Here is a 22,751-nt window from a genome sequence, read left to right as displayed (position 1 = left end):
CCGATATCACCCGATACCGATATATGCAGCCTTTTTACACCAAAATTCATCACATATCACCCATTATGGAATTAACACATTATGCCTAATTTTATTGTGATGCCCCACTGGATGCATACATAAATGCAACACGGCTTTTCAAATTGTAAACACAGTCTGTACAAAATAAGTTATTGAAAAAAGGGCCATTCATTTATTTGTTCGTGTTTTTAGAGAGAATATTTTGCCTCAAACACAATACAGACAACATCACAACAAGGACGATGCATAGCTTCAGTCCAGAGTAGTAAACAAACTTAGTTTTCTTTTTCCAGACTGAGTAACGACTGAGCCGTAACTTGGCAAATAATACAATCAATAAATTAGCAGTCAAGCTCAACATGCTAACCTGTAGTGGATCTAACGGATACAGCACCAGAAATTACCTTCTCGACGTGACAGTAAACAATGCTGTGCAATTCAGGTAAGCACTGGTCTGAGAAACACTCTGACTGGGCGTTATAAGGACATAACGGGGCTCGAGGAACTCCACACGTTTGGTGAATCCGGCATCCTGAACGATAGAAAAAGGTTTTTTCTCGGTGTCGACTGTTGCTTCTTTTCATCACTTTGCTGCACAGATGTAGCGTTTAACTCCGCATGATTCTTCTGGAGGTGGATGATCAAATTTGATGTTTTAAAGGAAGACGCCTTGTTTCCTCCTCTCATAACTAACGCCTTGCAGTCATTGCAAAGCGCACATATACTGTTAGTAGATGACACTTGGAAATACTTCCAAACCTCGGACATCTCATGCACCGGGAGAGCTGAAGCTTGTTAGCCACGGTTAGCAACCTACGAGTGAAGCGTGTTGTTGTTGTTATACGTCATCAAGCACGCGCCTGTAAACGGCCCGTGTTGCATTCAGGTACACTCGGAAAAACTGAAGCCTACAGAACAACATCGGTTGTAAAAACCCGATACCGATAATTCCCGATATTACATTTTTGACTCAATATCGGCCGATAATATCGGTGGGCCGATATTATCGGACATCCCTAATAAAGACTGATCAGGTAGGTGAAGTTATGTTTAACATTCATGAAAAACTAAACAGAGACATTCACAAGGACAGCCAACGTTACAAATTCTCTTAAATTTTGTCCGTAACTACGACAACCGCCCTCCTTAAACCGGAACAACGGCACTCTGTGAAGTGCTTTCAGCTCAGATGCTGAATCATCGGTGTGGTGCTGTTGTGGTATAACAGTTCTAGTTAACCGTTTGACTAACTGCACCTTTTTGGCTTCTTTTTAAGTGTGAACTGATCCCAAACTTATTCTCTGCCTTTTGCGGATGTAGTGTTGTGCAAAAACGGTCAGTGTGGAACAATTATCCCTGCACTGAGCAGGCTGCATAACGCTTGAGATAGGAATTAATGAATAACGAATCATCGAGGCAGAGATTTAAACTTGAGGATTTTTTGTAATCAAGTAACTCGAGTTACTCAAGTAATCGTTTCAACCCTAGTCCAAACTGCCCCAAATTTCACATGCAGGATAACAGTCCAGGCCTGAAGACCTCTACATGCTGAAATTGAGTCATAGTCATAGCGCCACCTACTGACAACAGATAGTCAGCTTTATGCGTCAAACTTCGTTGCATTTTGGGGCTTGGGATTCTCAAAAAATCACCGAAACTGGCACACAGGTTAGAGGTGGCAATAATTGCAAAGTTCTGTACTAATTGGGCTCGTGTGTGGTCCTCTGGCTCCATAGCGCCCCCAAACTCACGCCATGATTGAGAAAAGGCTATTTTGATGATCACAAAATTTAGTGAGGTCATTGCTCTCATCTTAAAGAACTGATTGATATTTTTAAATTCTTTTTCGCCTAACAGCAAGTCGGCCATCTAGGATTTTGTGAATTAATTTTCATTTTCCGAACATGTTAGAGGCCTTTAGAATGCACAAAAATGCACGAAACTGTGGACAATTAGGTTTTTGATTTGATGTTATAATTTTACTTGGGTGTGGCACGTCTGGTCTTTAGCGCCCCCTAATTACTTTGAGCACACATTTTTAGCGCACTTGTTATACTCGAAAGTGCACAAAACTTGGCAGAAACATGAAAACCCTTAAATATTGCTAAAATATACAGTGATTTGGTCCATGTGTGTTCAGCTGGCCCTAACGCCTGGAAGGCATCAGTTGAAACAAAGTTGCTCTGATATTCACAAAATTACCCACATAGCTTTAATCATTTCAGCCATATTACCCATGAGCTTTTATTAACAACGCCCAACAGGAAGTCAGCCATTTTGAATTTTGTGCGAGTTTCATGTATTTTATTCAAACTTTTTCGAACTCTTATCGGATTAATTTGATATTTCCTTGGTATAATCCTCCCACTAATGTAACACTAAATTATGAAGAAATAGTCAATACCTCGAACAAGGATGTCATAATTCTTGTGACTACCCATTTTTATCATGTTTTTCATAACTTTTCCTCTCAAATATGGTCAGCAGAATCACAAGAAATTTACGATGCCAAATTGTAAAGCAAAGTGAGGAGTTGTAGAGGATGATGGCCTGAGGGACAAAGGAGTTCTGAGCCCGCCTGATCAGTTTATCCGGTCTGGAGGTGTCCTTCTTGGATATGCTGGCCCCCCAGCACACCACAGTGTAGAAGAGGACACTGGTGACTACAGACTGGTAGCATAGCAGTTTGCTGCAGATGTTGAAGGACCGCAGTCTCCTCAGGAAGTACAACCTGCTTTGTGTCTTCCTGTACAGGTAGCCGGTGTGTGTTGTCATGTCCAGTTAATTGTCCAGCCACAGCCTGAGGTATTTGTATACCAGTCCACCGCCTCCACCTCAGCTCCCTCTAGCACAGGGGTGGGCAATTATTTTTTCTATGGGGCCACATGAGAAACTGAAAATATTGTGGAGGGCCGGCCAAAAGGCTGAACTCAATTCTTCATATTATTAATTGTATTTCTTTATAAAAAGCAGTAAATTGCATTGTTTTGACAAGCTGGTAAGAGTATATATCATAATTAAGCAATGAAAAAGTGAGTTTGCCTTGCAAAAAATGTCATTTATTCAATCAAATTTTCCCAAAACAATGGTAAACAAAATGTGAACGTTTTTTTACCATCTGTGACATTTATCCAATAAATTTTGATGCAGGCAATCAGGTAATCAATATCTCTGAAGAAAAGCATGTAATGAAATAAATAAATCACTAAAACAACATCATAAAAACACACTAAACATGCAAATAAAAATAACCACACTACAATTAGAATCATGCACAACTCAACCATAAAAACCTGCTTTAAAACTTCCACCTTCTTACATTTTTAAATTCTTTTTTCTTGTTCAGTGAGAGAAATCTAGTCTCTGCTGGGCTTTAACGAGTGCATCAAAGTCAGGTTGAATGTCTGAGGTGGAGATGCGAAGCACAGCTGACAGATGATCGTCAGTGAGAGAGGATCACTGCATTTTGTAAACTTCATCATTGAAAACGTTTGTTCACATATGTAGGTGGAGCCAACGAGAACCAACATCTTCTGAGCATGTCTCTTCATGTTTGAAAAGTTCTCCTCCTTGAGAGAAGAGTAGAAATCCAGCAGAGATCCTGATTTAAAGTGCTCTGCCAGTACTGCATCAGACTGCAGGTCAATGAGTTCCAGCTGCACATCAGTGGGTGCATCAACCACATTGCAGGTAAATGGAGAGGAAATCATGTACATTTCATCCTCGATTGTTCTGAGATCTTCAAATCTCCTTGAAAACTCACAATGCAATGCTCCTAACATGGATGAGTACCTGCGGAGGTGATCAGCTGATGGTGTGACTTCTTTCAGTGTTTGCATGTGAGTGAGATTGTTGCTCTCCAGTTGGCTCGAAAGAAACCTAATCTTTCTCATGAAAGCCTTCACCAGGGTGTGCATTTCATGGACAAAAAGGCCCCTGCCTTGCAGTTTGGTGTTCAGGTCATTCATCAGTGCAGTCACATCAACAGCAAATGCAAAATCTGCCATCCAGTTCTCATCTGAGAGCTCTGGGATGTCTTTGCCTTTCTTCTCACAAAACTCTTGAATCTCTGTTTTCAGGTCCCAAACTCTTTTTAGCACTTTGCCCAGGCTGAGCCATCTGACAGCTGTGTGGTAGCCTATGTCACTATGCTCAGACTCATGGTCCTGCAGAAGTGCGACAAACTGTCTGTTATTCAATGCCCGTGACCTGATGAAGTTTACTATTTTAGTAACAACATCAACGACATGGTTAATTTTTAGCACTGACTTGCACAACACATGTTGGTGAATAATACAATGCAAAAACACAAATTTCTGATCTGCGTCGATTTCAGTCACTTTATCTTGCATACGTTTTAAAAGTCCAACATTTTTCCCTGTGAGATTTGAACAACCGTCCGTTGTGACACCTGCCAGTCTGTCCCATTTCAGTCCAAGTGTGTCCATGCACGCATTTACCTCCTTGAAGAGATCGCTCCCTGTAGTTGTCCCTTTCATCGGCCGCATTGCCGCCAGCTCCTCCGTTATCTTGAAGTCCGGCGTTATCCCGCGGACAAATACCAGTAGCTGGGCTGTGTCACGGACATCACAGCTTTCGTCCAAAGCCAAGGAGAAAAAGTCAAAACTTACCACTTCATGTTGCAGCTGAAGCTCCAGATTCCCCGCAATGTCCTCGACCCTTCTCGACACGGTTCGCCTGGACAGCGGGACTTTCTCAAATGCTGCTTTTTTTTCAGGGCATATTAGTGCTGCAGAGTCCACCAAGCACTCTTTGACAAACTCCCCCTCTGAGAACGGCTTACTGTTTTTAGCGATTTTGTGCGATATCACAAAGCTGGTCTTGGTAGCAGCATCCCTGGATGTGTGAAGCTTGGTAAAAAAGCCTTGCTGCTTTTGCAGTTTAGCTAGCAAAGCTTCCGATGTCCGCGTCCTCTCAGCATCGGTCACGTTCTTGTATTTCTCCACGTGTTTCGTCTCGTAATTGTAGTCCTTAAACACGGCGATCTGCTCCCCGCAAACTAAACACACTGCTTTACCTCCGACTTCAGTAAATAAATACTTAGCAGTCCAGTTTTTGTTGAAAACCCTGCATTCGGCATCTACCTTTCTTTTTTTAGCAGCGGACATTTCTGAGGGCTAAAGTCGTCTTGTGACTTGCTAGCGACAATGATCCAATCATGCGCATGTGCACGTCTTGATATACGTATTGCGTCATCATGTACGTGAATAAAAAACAACTTCAAAATAAAAGCAACGCAGCTTCAGTCCATGCATGAGGTAAAATAAGACAATATGTTTATTTTGTAATTTCCAATTAACCTTACACGGGCCGGTCAAAGTCAACCAAAGGGCCGGATGTGGCCCGCGGGCCGTACAACGCCAAGGTCTGCTCTAGCAGGACTGGTCGCGGCCTGGGTCTTGACCTCCCAAAATAAATTACCTGCTCCTTCTTCCACCAGAGAGCAAAGTCCCCCACCAGACTCCGATACTCCTCCTCTCTGTCACCCCTAATACATCCCATGATGGCTGTGTCATTGGCGTACTTCTGTATGTGACACAGCTCCGATTTGTAGCAGAAGTCTGAGGTGTACTGAGGTGTACAGGGTGAAGAGAAGAGGGGCCATCACTTTGCCACAATCCTAGATTTCTTTTCAGCACTGTAGCCAGGCTGACAGAGAGCCACAGCTCTATTGAGCCTTGTATTCCTAAAACCCTCTGTAGTAACGACTTCATGACCTTCTTTAATGATCAAAGTATAACTATTGGAGACAAAATCAACTCGCTTGGCACCAAATTTTCTTCAAACCCAGGAACCTTAGAAACAACTGTAAGACCTGATATATTCTTGGACTGCTTTTCTACAGTTGACCTTAACAAATTAACCTCTACTATTTCAGCATCAAAGCCCTCTACTTGTCTCCTAGACTCTATTCCAACTAGGTTACTTAAAGAAGTGTTACCTTCAGTTAGCACTCCTGTATTAGATATGATTAACATGTCTTTATGACGTTATGTACCACAGTCTTTTAAAATAGCTGTTATTAAACCTCTTCTTAAAAAGCCCAGTCTTGATCCAGAGGTACTAGCCAACTATAGACCTATATCTAACCTTCCTTTTCTCTTCTAAGATCCTTGAGAAATTAGTCGCCAATCAGCTGTGTGACTTTTTACATAATTTTACTAATTACTATATGTTACTAGATCTTAGTGCTGCCTTCGACACTATTGACCCTCACCTCCTGCTACAGAGACTGGAGCATCTAATTGGCATTAAGGGAACTGCATTAAGCTGGTTTAAGTCTTATTTATCAGATAGATCTCAGTTTGTATATGTTAACGACAAATCTCCCATGCACACTAAAGTCAGCCACGGAGTCCCACAGGGTTCTGTCCTCGGATCAATTCTATTCACCTTATATATGCTTCCCTTAGGAAATATTATAAGGAAGCACTCCAAAAATTTGTGTTATTTATGACCAGGATATGTCCTTCAATTCTCACATAAAATTAACAACAAGGACTGCATATTCTCACCTGCGTAATATTGCCAAAATTAGGAACATACAGAAAATCTAGTCAACGCATTTGTTACTTCTAGGCTAGACTATTGTAACTCCTTATTATCAGGCTGCTCCAATAAGTCTGTTAAGAGTCTCCAGTTGGTCCAAAATGCTGCAGCTCATGTAACTAAAACAAATCAAAGAGAACATATTTCTCCTGTATTAGCCTCTTTGCACTGGCTACCTGTAAAATCTAGAATAGAAATCCTTCTTCTTACCTATAAAGCTCTTATTGGTCCGGCTCTGTCGTATCTTAAAGAGCTCATAGTACCGTATTACCCGACTAGATCGCTGCGCTCTGAGAATGCAGGACTACTCGTCGTTCCTAGAGTCTCCAAAAGTAGAATGGGCCCAGAGCCTTCAGCTACCAAGCTCCTCTCTGGTGGAACCAACTCCCAAGTGTTTTTCGGGAGGCAGACACTGTCCCTATATCTAAGAGTAAACTTTCCTCTTTGATATAGCTTACAGCTAGGGCTTACGAGCCCTCAGCTATGTTGTTATTTTTAAAGCTGAGTTTGTTCTGCTTAATTATGCTGCTATAGGCCTAGTCTGCCAGGGGATAATACTTTTCCTGATACTCTGAGCTTCTCTCCTCTCTGTCTGTATCATTCATGTCTCATCAATGCATGTTACTAATTCAACTTCTTCCCCGGAGTTGTTTGTGCTTTGTCGTCTCGCAGGTCTCTGTTGATCGTGGTGGTGCCTGCTGCCGTGGTCCTGCAGGACGCTTCCTGCTACTTCTATAACTATTAGTCATATATACTATCACTAGTCTTATAAATTATAAATTTTGTAGCCATAAAAACACCATCAGTGATATGTCTAGCTGTATCGTAGCTGCTATTGCCGCTACTCGTCATTGATCATGTTTGTCATAATTATTATCATTTTCATATTCTATCACCTTAGATGTGCTTGTTCCTACTATTCTGCTTTATTAACTGCCATAACATATGAGTCATATTCACATTACTATAGATATTGTATAGTTACTGTTATTCTTTGGTTGCTTGCATCTCTGGAATTGTGTCTGTCTCTCTGTCTTTTGTCTGTCTTTGTCTTTCTATCTTTCTCTCTCCTTTTCTTTCTCCTCAACCGGTCAAGACAGCTGGCCATCCTCCACAGAGCTGGGTCTGTCCGACGTTCCTGCCTGTTATAGGGAAAGTTTTCGTTGCGGGGGAATTGTTGAGAATCCTCGCTGTGCCGCTTTCCTTATGCAGATGGGAGTGGACTCGTGCAGCATGTAGAGGATGGCATCCTCCACACCAACATCTGGCTGGTACGCAAACTGCAGGCGGTCCTGGGTACCTGTTGAAAAAGTTATTCAGCTTGTTGGCCCTCTCCATTGTCTCCCCTGTATTTCTGGTATTTGTGTTGTGACCTGTGATGGTCCTCACACCTTCCCAGACCTCCCTCACGTTGTTCTCCCTTAGCTTCTGCTCTACCTTTCTCCTGTAGCTGTCCTTAGCTTCCCTCACACAGTGTTTCACCTCTTGCTGTGCTGCCTTCATGGCCTCCATGTCCCTGCTCCTGAAAGCAGCCTTCTTCTTGTTGAGGACAGCCTTAACTTCCAGCGTTACCCATGGCTTGTTATTAGGGTAACAGCGGACAGTCTTGACAGGGGAGACCACGTCTGCACAGAAGTTCAGGTACTCCGTCAGACAATGTGTCATCCCCTCCATGTCCTCACCGTGTGGGTCGATCAGCACATCCCAGCCTGTGGTGTTGCAACAGTCTCTCAGGGCACTTTCCATCGGGGACCACCTCCTGATGGCGTGAGTTGTCACCGGCTGTTTTTGGACCGGTGGGGGTTTACAGTGGCTGTAGGTGAACCAGGTTGTGATCAGACTTGGGGGAGGGGTGTCGCTCTGTATGCATCCATTACATTAGCATACAGGAGATCGATTGTTCTGTTGTTTCTGGTGGGACAGTCTACAATCAGGTGAAAAACAGCCAAGGTAGAATCCAAAGTTGCATGATTAAAGTCCCCAGAGATGATCATAAATGCCTCAGGGTGCTGTGTCTGCAACCTTGCAGTGACTGAGTGGAACCTGTCACAAGCAGTGGCTGCGTCCACTCTGGGAGGGATGTAAACACAGACGGTGATCATGTGACTGAACTCCCTCGGCAGATAATATGGCCGTAGGTTAACAGCTAGCAGCCCGAGGTCCCGGCACCATGAGACTTTCTTTAATCCTGGCAGGTCCACGTAAGCATCTGGTACAAGGTGGTTTAGCCATGTCTCCGTAAAGATGAACAAGCTGCTCTCACGGTAGATCCGCTGGTTGTTCAGCACAGACAGCTCGTCGATCTTGTTCGGCAGCGAGTTCACATTCCCAATGATGGCGGAGGGAATCGATGGTGCCTCTGATTCTCCGCTCACTCAGCCTTTAGCCTCGCCCCGGCCTTGCAGCCCCTGGGTCTCTTCCACAGCTCCGCCGGAACGGCGTGTTGTATCCCAGCTCGTCCCTTGAGTAATTAAGAAAACTGGCTCTTTGTTGCATCTTAAAGTTAAAAATATCCATAGGATCTAACATACATTCTCTTCCCAAGAAGAGTAAGTAGAAAGAAAGAGGTTAATATAGGGTAAAAGAGCTAAAAAGAGCTAAAAACCAGAGAACTACTGGAGAGGCAGCCATTTCCTACAATGCCAGACGCTAACTGCAGACAACAACAGGGTTAAAAAAAAAGGTTAATTTAACTTCAGCAATTTTATGTTTCATTTTATCAGCAAACAACAAGAACATGATAACTGCATTATATATGAGAAACCGGCCACCCTGCTCTCTAAATATCAGCATCACAATTGAAAGCCCATATCAAGCCCCAAAGCACCCTTACAGCTGTACATCTATGCCAAATTCATTAATTCCGTGGACAGTCCTGCAGTCACCTGCACTACTTTATCTGTGAAGAACAACATGCTCCAAGTTGGACTCCACTGGATAAACTCTTTCATTGTTGTCACAATCTCAAAACATGCTCTAAGACCAAAATATATATATATATATATATATATATATATATATATATATATATATATATATATATATATATATATATATATATATATATATATATATATATACACACACACACACACACACACACACACACAGGTCCTTCTCAAAAAATTTGCATATTGTGATAAAGTTCATTCTTTTCCATAATGTAATGATAAAAATTAAAATTTCATATATTTTAGATTCATTGCACACCAACTGAAATATTTCAGGTCTCTTATTGTTTTAATACTGATGATTTTGGCATACAGCTCATGAAAACCCCAAATTCCTGTCTCAAAAAATTAGCATATCATGGAAAGGTTCTCTAAACGAGCGATTAACCTAATCATCTGAATCAACTAATTAACTCTAAACACCTGCAAAAGATTCCTGAGGCTTTTAAAAACTCCCAGCCTGGTTCATTACTCAAAACCGCAATCATGGGTAAGACTGCCGACCTGACTGCTGTCCAGAAGGCCATCATTGACACACTCAAGCAAGAGAGTGAGACACAGAAAGAAATTTCTGAACGAATAGGCTGTTCCCAGAGTGCTGTATCAAGGCACCTCAGTGGGAAGTCTGTGGGAAAGAAAAAGTGTGGCAGAAAACGCTGCACAACGAGAAGAGGTGACCGGACCCTGAGGAAGATTGTGGAGAAGGACCGATTCCAGACCTTGGGGGACCTGCGGAAGCAGTGGACTGAGTCTGGAGTAGAAACATCCAGAGCCACCGTGCACAGGCGTGTGCAGGAAATGGGCTACAGGTGCAGCACTGGACTGTTGCTCAGTGGTCCAAAGTACTTTTTTCGGATGAAAGCAAATTTTGCATGTCATTCGGAAATCAAGGTGCCAGAGTCTGGAGGAAGACTGGGGAGAAGGAAATGCCAAAATGCCTGAAGTCCACTGTCAAGTACCCACAGTCAGTGATGGTCTGGGGTGCCTTGTCAGATGCTGGTGTTGGTCCACTGTGTTTTATCAAGGGCAGGGTCAATGCAGCTATCTATCAGGAGATTTTGGAGCACTTCATGCTTCCATCTGCTGAAAAGCTTTATGGAGATGAAGATTTCATTTTTCAGCACGACCTGGCACCTGCTCACAGTGCCAAAACCACTGGTAAATGGTTTACTGACCATGGTCTTACTGTGCTCAATTGGCCTGCCATCTCTCCGGACCTGAACCCCATAGAGAATCTGTGGGATATTGTGAAGAGAAAGTTGAGAGACGCAAGACCCAACACTCTGGATGAGCTTAAGGCCGCTATCGAAGCATCCTGGGCCTCCATAACACCTCAGCAGTGCCACAGGCTGATTGCCTCCATGCCACGCCGCATTGAAGCAGTCATTTCTGCAAAAGGATTCCAGACCAAGTATTGAGTGCATAACTGAACATAATTATTTGAAGGTTGACTTTTTTTTTTTTGTATTAAAAACTCTTTTCTTTTATTGGTCGGATGAAATATGCTAATTTTTTGAGACAGGAATTTTGGGTTTTCATGAGCTGTATGCCAAAATCATCAGTATTAAAACAATAAAAGACGTGAAATATTTCAGTTGGTGTGCAATGAATCTAAAAATATATGAAAGTTTAATTTTTATCATTACATTATGGAAAAGAATGAACTTTATCACAATATGCTAATTTTTTGAGAAGGACCTGTATATATATATATATATATATATAGGATACTTTTTCTGCCAGCCAAAGAGGGCCGGTTATGACTATGGATGGACTCAATAAATGAATAAGAGGCATAACATAAGACTATGATTAAGGCTCCAGCCTACCAACCACAGCGTGGCCAATCCAACAGTCATATTCTGACATTGTTCTGCATACTCAGAGCAGAGGCCAACATCAGACATTCAAAAACAGCGGAAATGGCTGTGATTGGTCAGATGTTTGACAAAATTGGAGGCAACACAAGCTTATATTTAGGTTAGGGTTAGGAAGTATTGGGGAGTTAATTAGGAATGTGTCCAAACAGGTTTCCTGTGAGAATGAAAAGGTCAGGAGATGTGAGCAAACCACAAAGTGTGGAGCACAGGCAACAGCTGGCTGATGGTTGACTCAGTATTTCTTAGTTATTGTTTTGTGTAAAACTTCAGCACAAAAAGACTGAGCTTAGGTATAAAACACTGAACTAGAACCAATTGTTGTGTGTCCTACAGGACAGGATTTGATGTGTTTACCTTGTCGTAGTAGTATCTGAGAGCCCTGCTCAGTTTGTCATAGTTCATATTGGGCTTGTTCTTGCGGGCTCCCCACAGCCGGGCTACCTCCTCTGCCTGCAGCAGTTTAAACTCCCCTTCCTCATTGGTCCAGCAGATCAGCTGCTCATTACTGGAATCCAATAGGAGCTGGAGAAGGAACTGCCACAGGGTGACTGAGTTGTCCATGTCTCTCACTGAAAAAAACAAAAAGAGAAGTTAGAGAAGAGAAATATCATAAGCCTCCTGGACTGGCACTGTTCACAGGCTGTTCACCGGCTCACAGCATAACAATATGGGGTTTATAAGTGTATAAAATACCCTCCTTGGACACAATATTTTATTCAGCGAATAAGCATCTTTATGATCACACAATCTGATCCAATTGCTCCACAATAGGACAAGTATTGCCAACCTTACCTGCTGTGCCTTTAAAAAGCCCAAGAGACCCCTCAAACCACAGAGTGTGTTGAATACTTTAAGTATGGGGAAAAAGGCAGTGTAATTGCTGCAAATGGTTATTTAACAGCTGAGGCATAAGAGGCTGTTTTACAAGACCAGGTGCACATCAAGTACAAACGCTGTTGCTTCATGTGGTTCCCATTTCCCAGGATGATAGAGCCACCATACATCCTGCTAAACCAATTCAACAGTGGTTTCATTAACAGCTGGATAAAGTCAAACACCTTCAATGTCGTTCTCTTTACAAGTATCCAGGAGCCCAGAGCTCAAAGCAGACCAGGGCTGAAATTAGCAATAATTTTGTATTAACAATTAATGCTGATTATTTTCTAGATTAATTTATTAATCGTTTGGTCTATAAAATGTCAGAAAATAGTGAAAAATGTCCAAACTAGTTTCTTTAAGTTCAAGGTGATTACTTGTCTTCTTGTCAGTCCAAATCTGACAAATATTCAGTTTAATATGATTAATATATTATTTAAATGGCTGAAAACTGCAATTTCTGCCATTTTGGTTTAACTGATTATCAAAACATCAGGGCTGTCCTCGATTTAGCTTGTTCTTACACTAACACATCCGCAAAAACGGTCCATGTGGAACAATGATCCCTGCGCTGAACAGACCGCCTAACACGCAAGATAGAAATTTAAACAAATCATCGAGGCAGATCTTTTGCCTCGATGCATTTTTAGTAATTGTTTCAGCCCCTAATCCAAAGCACAAAAAGTATATCCGGCACAGTCGTAATTAGCCGCTAATTAATTAACTCACTGAAACACTGCAGCCTGTGCATGTTGGAGACACAGAGTCACATTATGCCCGAGTGTGCGTGTGTTCGGTGTGTGTGTAGACCGGTCTGTGTGGGTCTGTGTGTGTGTTACAGTTGTTTTTCTGACGGTTTAATGAAGAGAGAAACACAGTCTACGGCAGTGCGTAGGCCTAATAACTCACAGAGGGACTCCTTTCAGTTTGTCTCATAGATTACACACACGTTATTTTGGCCTTTTCTAAAATGGAGTATTGTCATATTTATGCATACTGGAGTCCATAAACAGTGTTGAAATCATAAATTGGGTCTGGCTCGCGGGTTCAATGAGCCCAATTGAATTCATGTGCGGTGATGTTAGTCCCCAATAGCCATTTCATGGTAGTGAGAGCTTTTTTTTGTGTAGAATGAGCTGTTGTACACATGAAAATTTACAACCACAAACTAGAGACCTAGAGTATTAAGAGAATGGATGGCTTTTTTTTTGATTTTATCAATTTTTGAGGTGGTAAAAACATTACATTTAACACCACTGAAACAAACTATCAACCCAGACATTGCTTCAACAACTAATGAGACATAATAGAAGGGAATGGGGATCATAAACTGATATCATAACATTCTAAGCTCTTGTACCCAATGAATAGGCCTCTAACCAAAACACAATGTTTATTAAAGATTTATGACTACATAACTTGTTGACCTGCATCTGAAATTAATCTCCAGGTTCCCAGTTTTCAGGTGATGTAAAACTTCACATTCACTTGGACATCCCACCCCCAACCCTCACCCCTCTAAAAGAGGTTAAATACTAAGGCATTTAAACCAATTATTCGGAAATAAGAAAATGACACCTAATAAATAGGTAGCCAATTTTTCTTTTAACGACATCTATGAAATGTAACACTGTGGCTGCTAACTAGGCCTAGTCAATGCCAAACATCTTGCTCACATCTGGCTTTTAAAGAGCAGCAAAATACCATGGTTGTGAAAATAAAAAGCGGTAAAGAATAACATTCTGTGGAAAGCCACTCACAAAACACCTTTCAAGGATAGAAACTATCATCTAAGGGTATTGGTATCCACGGTACAGTGAATAAAATAATCATCACCCTTTTCAATACTGTGCTATCATCACAGCTCCAAATCATTTCACAAAAAAACATTTTATTGCACTAGATAATATTCAACTACAGAAGGTGTCCTACATGAACTGAGATACTGCAGTCCGGCCTGACAATTTTCTACAATTCCTACTATAGAACTTTCAGTGCAGACATTTTAAAATGGATATATCATAACCTACATATTCCATTATATAGTCCTACTTGGACCTTAGGGAAGCCCACCAAACAAATGATAGAGAATTATTGCTGCAAATGTGCTACAAATGTTACTTTGACCACTAGCAAGCCTTGACCACTAGCAAGCCTTGAGGGGCTGCTGATCAAGGTTACTGACAACACAGTGACAAATAAAACTGAATTTGCTCATAATTAACTGTATCACTTTGTTACTTTCAGCTCAGCTAAAATGCATCTGGCATTTCTGCTGCAGTCTTCACATGTTTTTCAGTGTGATCCTACGCTGAGGTTAAAGGCTACACAAGATGTACACACTCAGGTGTTTTCACTTTGGCTGATCATCAGGGGCCCTCATTTATAAAGCTCGCTGCGCACAAAAACCTCCCGTAGACAGGCAGAAATGTGCGTTAAAATGTGCAGTGGCAAACGTTGGTATTTATAGAAAAATGATTTGCAGAGAAGCATGCACATTCCTACGCCAACTATCACCTGTGAGTAGAGCTAAGTTTTTTCAACTTGGGAATCAGTGTCACTCAATGGAAACACCATGAAATACAGCTGAGTTAACAGAAAAAAACACACACATTAACTATAAAATAACTGGCAGCAAATGTATTTCACACTTTATAAAGCCTAGTTGTAGTTGTGGAAAGGCTATACTAATATAGGACTATACTGTTGGCACGCAGTTAAAATGCAGTTTGAATTGATTATCAAGTCTACATGTTTTTATTAACATGTTTAATCGAATTTTCGGACTGCATTCGTCGGCAGGTGTTTCCGTTTGGCCGAAGTTGTGAAAAAGTTATGTGCAAAGTTATGGCCTACAATTATGAATTGAAAAGGTACATTTCGTTAGATAGCCTACAATATTTTTTTTAATTTAGGAAATTATTAAAATAATCTGTTTTCAGTCAAATTGGACCCTACCGAGATAGAAAGTATTGAGGAGTAAAATGGCGTATTGGGAAGTTTGAAAAAAAAAATAAAAATAAAATACAGACGTGTCGTAATGCTCTCCCCGCCCCGCCAATGGCACCCCCTGCCCCCCCTCGAAGGTCAAGTTATTAGGGCCAGAGCACTTTGTTTCTTATTACTATTATTACGTTAACAAATGAACTGCTTTTTGGATGCTTTATCATTTACAAAAACTCACCAAACTTCACAAATAATTCAGTCATGGTAAAAATGTACGCATTTCCTCGTTTTCAGAGATGGGCGTGGCAAATTGACTCGCTAGCACCCCCAGAAAACAGCCCAGACTCCCAGATTGACGAAAATGTATGAAAACCGGTAGGTATCTATAACTCATCAAAATGTACAAAAAAGCCTCTTGAAGCAATATCCTAAACTCAACAGGAAGCCGGACATTTTTTATTTTATGGCCATTTTTCCACTTTTGCACAGGTCATACTTTAACAAACTAGGTTTAACCCAATCAACTTTAAAATCAGTCGGTACCATCTAAATACGTCTGATTAAATGATACTCGGCGTTTCGATTTAACTGCACCGTATGGGTGTGGCATGGCGCTAAAGTCGGCCCTCTGGCCAAACAAGAGAATGTTGCCTAAACCTGACTATAGACAGCAGTCCCACTTTCACCAAATATCACATACATGACAAGAGTCCCGGCCTGAACACACCTACATCTCAATATTGACTCACAATTATAGCGCCCCTTACTATCAAACACTATATTACAGCCCCTCCCCCAGGAATGATGTAAAATTCAGAAAAACGGCAGGCATATAAAACTCATTGAGACGAACAAAAAAGCCTCTTGGAGTAATAAGCTAAAGTCAACAGGAAGTCGGCCATTTTTAATTTTATGCCCATTTTCGCACATTTGCACGTGTCATACTTTAACAACGATCAACTTAAAAATCAGCCAATATCATCTAAAGACATGGCTGATCAAATGATACCCGTGGCATGGTGCCCAAGTTTGGCCTTTCGCCTTCAAGAAGGAAGTAGCTGTTATTTAAGCACATATGGTCCAATAAGCACCAAATTTCTCATGAATGAAAAGAGTCATGTCCTGAACATGCCTAGATCTCAGTATTGACTCACAGTGATAGCACCCCCTATTGGCAGTATGAAAAATGACAAACATCTGATTTACATTAAATTTCCACTGTGTTTTTGACAACAAGTATTGAAACATAAGGCATGTTTTGTGCATGTTGCGTAATGGCATGGCGACCATTTTGGGCTTTTGCCTTGAAACAGAAAGTAGCTCCAACGTCAACATACATTGTCCAAACTGCACCAAATTTTCCAGACATGACGAGAGTTCAGGCCTGAAGAAAAACACATGCAAATATTGACCAACAGCCACAGTACCACCTACTGGCAACAGGAAGGCAGCCTGATAGCACAAAATTCATCCCATTTACATTACATTTTCAATGTGCGTTCTACAATTGATTAAGTGCAACACAAAGCGTGTTTGGTACGTGCTCTCTAGCGCCATACATGCAAAGTGATCAAAATATCATTCAAGTACATTGCTATATGCAGAATCCTCTGCAGTAGAGTGTCTGGAAAATGGCTAGGCTGGACGCCACTCCAAACATTAAGCGATTTTATTTGTATAACCCCTTTACATAGGCCTACATTTCATGTAATACTGTCTGTTTTATTTATTTATTTATTTACTTTTTTACACCTTATACTGGTATTATTGTGCGGATGCTTTATTTGTACACACCTAGTTTGAAACTAGAAATTAACGCACCTGTTTTTTTTTGTGTTATTGTTCAAGAATGTCATGTGAGCTTAGAAATAAGAAATACTGTACATAACTCAAGTACAAATACATTACATTCAATACAGCACTGCCATATATACATTTATTTTACTTTTGTATACCATACTGGTATTATTGTGCTGGTGTTATATTCTCAGATGTTTGGGGTTTTTTTGCCTAAAATGCTATGAGTTATTTATTTAAAGTTTCCAAGCGGAAATAAATACATACATGCAATTTAGTTCAGTGTTAATACAGCACTGTAATTTTTTTTAATACTTTTGTACACACCATGTACTAGTATTATTGAGCTGATGTTTTATTACTCAAAATGTTAAGAATTATTTTACAATTTCCAAGAGGAAAGAAACACAATTTAAATGTACATGCACTGTAGTTCAGTGTTAAAGCAGTGTCAAGTTTTTTCATGCTATGAGTTATACCATGGCTGTACATAAGGCATGAAACTAAATAGATAATTATTTAAAAAATGATCTGAAGCAACTACTGGGGCAGAAACGGGATGGGAACCTGGGCTGCTCCAAAGAAGAAATAGACCTGTATCTCCACGACACCTACAGCGACCCTTGCAGACAGGAAGATCTGGGCCAGTGTGATTTCCTTGTGGAACCACCACCTCCTACCAAGGATTTTGACACCAAGGGGCCACTTCTGAAAGAGGTCCAGGAAGTTGTGAAGAAGGCCAGAGCTAGCTCAGCCCCTGGATCAAGTGGTGTCCCATACAAGGTCTACAAGAACTGTCCCTTGATACTCAAGCGACTTTGGAGGATGCTGAGGGTCATATGGAGGAGAGGGAAGGTGGCTCAGCATTGGAGATTCGCTGAAGGTGTCTGGATCCCTAAAGAGAAGGATTCATAGAAGACCAGTTCAGGATAATCTCACTGCTGAGCGTGGAAGGCAAGATCTTCTTCAGCATAGTAGCAAGGTGGCTGGCGGACTTCCTCTCCAGTAACAACTACATAGATACGTCGGTGCAAAAGGGAGGGATCTCAGGAGTGCCGGGGTGTCTAGAACACACTGGAGTGGTGAACCAACTCATCCGAGAAGCCAGGGAGAACAAGGGCGACCTCACTGTGGCTCAATCCCACACAAATTGGTTGAAACCACCATGACCAAACACCATGTGCCACACCACGTTGCAGATATGATCCTGGATTACTATGATCAGTTCAGGACGAGAGTCACAGCGGAAGAAGTCAAATCAGAGTGGCAAAAGTTGGAAGTTGGGATAATCACAGGCTGTACCATCTCCGTGACCTTGTTCGCGCTGGCGATGAACATGATTGTGACGTCTGCGGAGCCAGAGTGCCGGGGCCCACGGACCCAATCAGGACTTTCATGGACGACCTGACAGTCACCACAGAGTCTGTGCCAGGATGCAGGTGGATCCTCCAAGGGCTGGAAAGACTCATCTGTTGGGCTCGGATGGGATTTAAACCAGCCAAGTCCAGATCTCTAGTGGTGAAGAAGGGGAAGGTCACAGACAGGTTCCGTTTCAGCATCGAAGGGTCAATGATACCATCAGTCTCAGAGAAGCCTGTGAAGAGCCTGGGCAAAGTCTTTGACAGCAACCTCAAAGACTCCTCATCGGTCCAGGCAACATGCCAGGAACTGGACAGCTGGCTCAAAGCAGTGGACAGATTTGGCCTCTCGGGCAAGTTTAAAGCGTGGATATACCAGCATGGTATATTGCCAAGGATACTCTGGATGCTACTTGTGTACGTTGCCCCTGAAGTCTTTGGAAGAGGAGTTCAAGGTGACACGGACACGAGAGGTGCTGATGTTCAGAGACTCACGGGACCCAAAGGTGGCCCAGGCAGGTGTGGTGGTGAAGACGGGAAGGAAGTGGAGTGCCCAGTCCGGTGTACTGGACGCAGAATCACGACTGCGCCACAGAGAGCTGGCTGGTGGGAGTGGTGGCCCATGGCAGAGCAGGCCTGGGGATGTTCCCAACACCACCTCAGCTCAGGGAGTGCAAGGGGAAGGAGAAGCGCAGTCAGATACAGGATGAGGTCAGGACTGCAGTGGAGGAAGGAAGGACAAGCAGAGCGGCTGGTCTGGGGCAGCAGGGGGCCTGGACCAGATGGGAGCACGCCATGGACCGCAAAGTCACCTGGACGGACCTATGGCAGTCTGAGCCACACCGCATCAGCTTCCTGATCCGGGCAGTCTATGATGTCCTCCATAGTCCGGCGAACCTCTTCACCTGGGGGAAAGTGGAGACCCCTAACTGCCAATTGTGTTCCGCAAGAGGCATTCTAGAACACATCCTGAGCTGCTGCCCAAAAGCGCTCAGCCAGGGCCGTTACACCTGGCGCCACAACCAGGTTCTGAAGCCGATTACAGAAGCCATCAGCAAAAGGATCAGCAGCTCTGGCCGAGTGCGCAACACCACCTCCGCGATCGCTTTTGTCAAAGCAGGAGACCAGCCAAAGGCAGGCCGTAAAGAGCCACCAGCTGGGATCCTGGCATCAGCAAAAGACTTGCAGCTCTCTGTAGACCTGGAGAGGCAGTTGCGGTTCCCTCAGAACATTGTCCGCTCCGCCCTGAGGCCAGATATCCTTCTGGTCTCAGAGAGCACAAAGAACATCTTGATCATGGAGCTGATGGTGCCATGGGAGGACCGCTTGGGGGAGGCCCATGAAAGGAAGAAGACCAAGTATGATAACCTGGTCATCGACTGTCGTGCACAGGGCTGGAAGGCTAGGTGTATGCCCATCGAAGTCGGCAGTAGAGGATTTGTGGGACACTCGCTCCACAAAGCCCTAAGTGCCCTGGGCATCACAGGAACAGCAAGGAGCAGAGCCATCAAGAACATCACAGAAGCAGCTGAGAAAGCCTCGAGATGGCTCTGGATTCAGAGAGGACAACCATGGGGAAAAGTGAATGCCACTTGAACACAAGCCCGGTTTGATCGACTGTGGCTGGGTCGCCTGAGTGGGATGTCTGACGTTTGAAAGACCCGAAACATCTGATGATCTCAGGTAACATTACTGATGATGTGCATCAGAGGACTGATGTATTCAAGAACTGGTATTCTTACTTGTGTTTTTGTACTTGTTACTTGATCCTTAATCGATATCAAATCGAATTGAATCGTGAGATTTTTAACAAAGCCCAGACCGAATTTTAGTCATTGATTTTCTATTGGCTGCTCAATATGTTTGTCAGAAGCGTTGTCAGTCGTGCTGCTGTCTGTCTCAGGGCTCTCTGAAAAAAGAGAGGTTTAATGTCAGCGAGCTCTTCCTTTGAAATAAATAAAAAAATCTCCAGCCTCTCAAATGCAGTATAATGCTTTAAGCTAATAACATTAACGTTATGCGGTCAACAATAAACCTGAAACATAAACTTGCCTTTAGCTGATAATTAACAAGTATTTCTCCAGGTTTAACGGCGTTAGCCAGCAAATGGAGGCAGCACCGGCAAGAAAACACTTTTTAAAAATATGTAATTTAAATCAATGGCAATCTAAAAGTTAATCTCTCACAAAGCTAACATTAGTAACAAGCTAACATTGATAGTTTATGCAGCTGAGCTTCACACAGACGTTGCATTCTGTGAATCTTTTGTTTCGGCTGTGCCTGAAGTTATTAAAGTCAAACAATATCCCAAACGGTAATGGAACTGCAGCAGCAGACCGGGCAGCAGCAGCAGCAGGTGACGTGCTCTCCGTGTCATCTGCGGAGTGTGGTCGCTCACTCATCTCTGTGGGAGGGAATGACTTTCTGCTCCTGATGTTAATGCTCCAAAAGAGTACAGTAATAGAAAAATTGTGCACTTCAAATCTCGAGTCCCCATCTCGGCTGGACGGACTAGAAATGCTCTAAAGCGACACTAGCAGCTGGCGGATCTAAGGGCACACTCACACTGTCCATCCGTACCGTGCCCAAACAGGTTCCACTGGTAAAGCCTAGTTCGTTTGACCAGTGTGAGTGCAACCACACCGCGCCTAGCTGCAGCCAGCTTGCCGGCCACGGACCGTTTGGGAGAGGTGAGCTTTTGTACGCGCGTTTACACATGTACGAGCACGAGCGTGCGAACGTGCACGAGCATGAGGCCTACGGCGGCTCTGACGTCATTGTATGTGCGCCTGTACGGAAATAGCAAAAAAAAATAAAAAAAAAGACGGACCATGCACGGTCATTTAAAACAATGGCGGCGAAAGGTTCACGTTGGTGTGATGCGGAGGTGGAGTGTGTACTGCAGATTTGGTCGGATGAAAATATTTAAAAACAGTCGGACAAGACGCACAAAAACTCACAAGAACTCTGAGGTCTATGGAAAGATTTGTAAACAAAGCGACACATCGCGATGACGTCGATCAATGCGTGTGACGTGTTACGGCGTGATGATGTATAGGCAGCAAGAAGCATTCGTGCCGAGGCCCAGGCAGTGTGAGTACAAATGGACCTGGCCCGCGGGGGGAGAGGGAGGGGTGGGACAAGTACCCTAAAGCCCGGGGCACAGTACGGACGGACAGTGTGAGCGCGCCCTAATAGGGGGATTTGAATGGGACTTAATGTATCGATACTTGGGGCCAAAAAATCGATACTTTCTGTGGAAGCAAAATATCGATTTATATCACAGAATCGACACACACACACACACACACACACACACACACACACACACACACACACACACACACACACACACACACACACACACACACACACACACACACACACACACACACACACACACACACACACACACACACACACACACACACACACTCTTTTTTTATTCTATTACTTGATCAAGCGATGGAATTATCAGTAGAATACTCGATTACAAAAGGATTTGATAGCTACAGCCCTCAAGGGGTGTGACAAGACCCTCATCTCACGAGACTATACACAATATTTTGTCCACAGGACGAGACAAGACTTCAACACCATCTTAAAATTTCAGTATTTTCTTTATTTGATTTTAGCATAGAGCTGCGATGGCATTGCAGGTGTCTTTGCATAGTACCAAGGTAAAGTATTGAAATAGTATAGTATTAATATAATACTAACTTAGTATTAAAGTATTAATATTTGCCTGGCCAGAAATTCAATTCCAACTTTCGGTAGGTAGGCCTACTTAATAGTGTGCAATACTCGATCAAATGGGCATATTTTGATGAATACCGGAAAAAATATTAAAGTTTGATACCAAGCCCCACATCACCATCTCTATTGTTGTCGTGCTGTTCCAAACAACCAGATTTCATACAAAAACCTTGATCTGTGTAAACTTCCTAGCGGTTCCACAAAGTAAACTCAGACCTAATATAATGAGACTTAAGCCTGGGTTTAGAGATCAATAAAACGTCAACAATTTAAAACATACACTTGAGATGCTGAGAAGATATCAGTACAGCCATTAACAACACAGACATAGTACAAACATGTTGTTGCAGGTTACCGGAAACCAGTCAGCAGAGTGGTAAGCTGGCCATATATATATGTATATATATATATTAAAGAGAGAGAGAGAGAGAGAGAGAGAGAGAGAGAGAGAGAGAGATTTATGGTAGGTTAATCTTTGAGCCATTTAGGAGAGGTACCCTCTGAGGTTGTCAGCTGTCATAACTCCATAGACATGTTCACTGCCATAATGCATACTGAATATTACTTGTTATGGCCCGAGCCATCCAAATGCAAAT

General features: G+C 42.7%; 1 protein-coding gene across 1 annotated transcript in view; it reads right to left on the bottom strand.

Moving 5' to 3' along the window:
• elk4 (ETS transcription factor ELK4) overlaps positions 1-22,751 on the bottom strand; it is a 43,260-nt gene that overhangs the window by 18,594 nt on the left and 1,915 nt on the right. The window contains exon 2 of the mRNA XM_083939667.1: positions 11,777-11,991. Coding sequence (XP_083795793.1) covers positions 11,777-11,983 — 207 coding nt within the window. The 5' untranslated portion in view covers positions 11,984-11,991. The remainder of the gene's footprint in view (positions 1-11,776; positions 11,992-22,751) is intronic.

Source organism: Echiichthys vipera (genome assembly GCF_963691815.1).
Source record: "Echiichthys vipera genome assembly, chromosome: X".
NCBI lineage: Eukaryota > Metazoa > Chordata > Actinopteri > Perciformes > Trachinidae > Echiichthys > Echiichthys vipera.
Note: the sequence above shows the minus strand (reverse complement) of the source record. Positions and strands in the feature narration are given on the sequence as shown.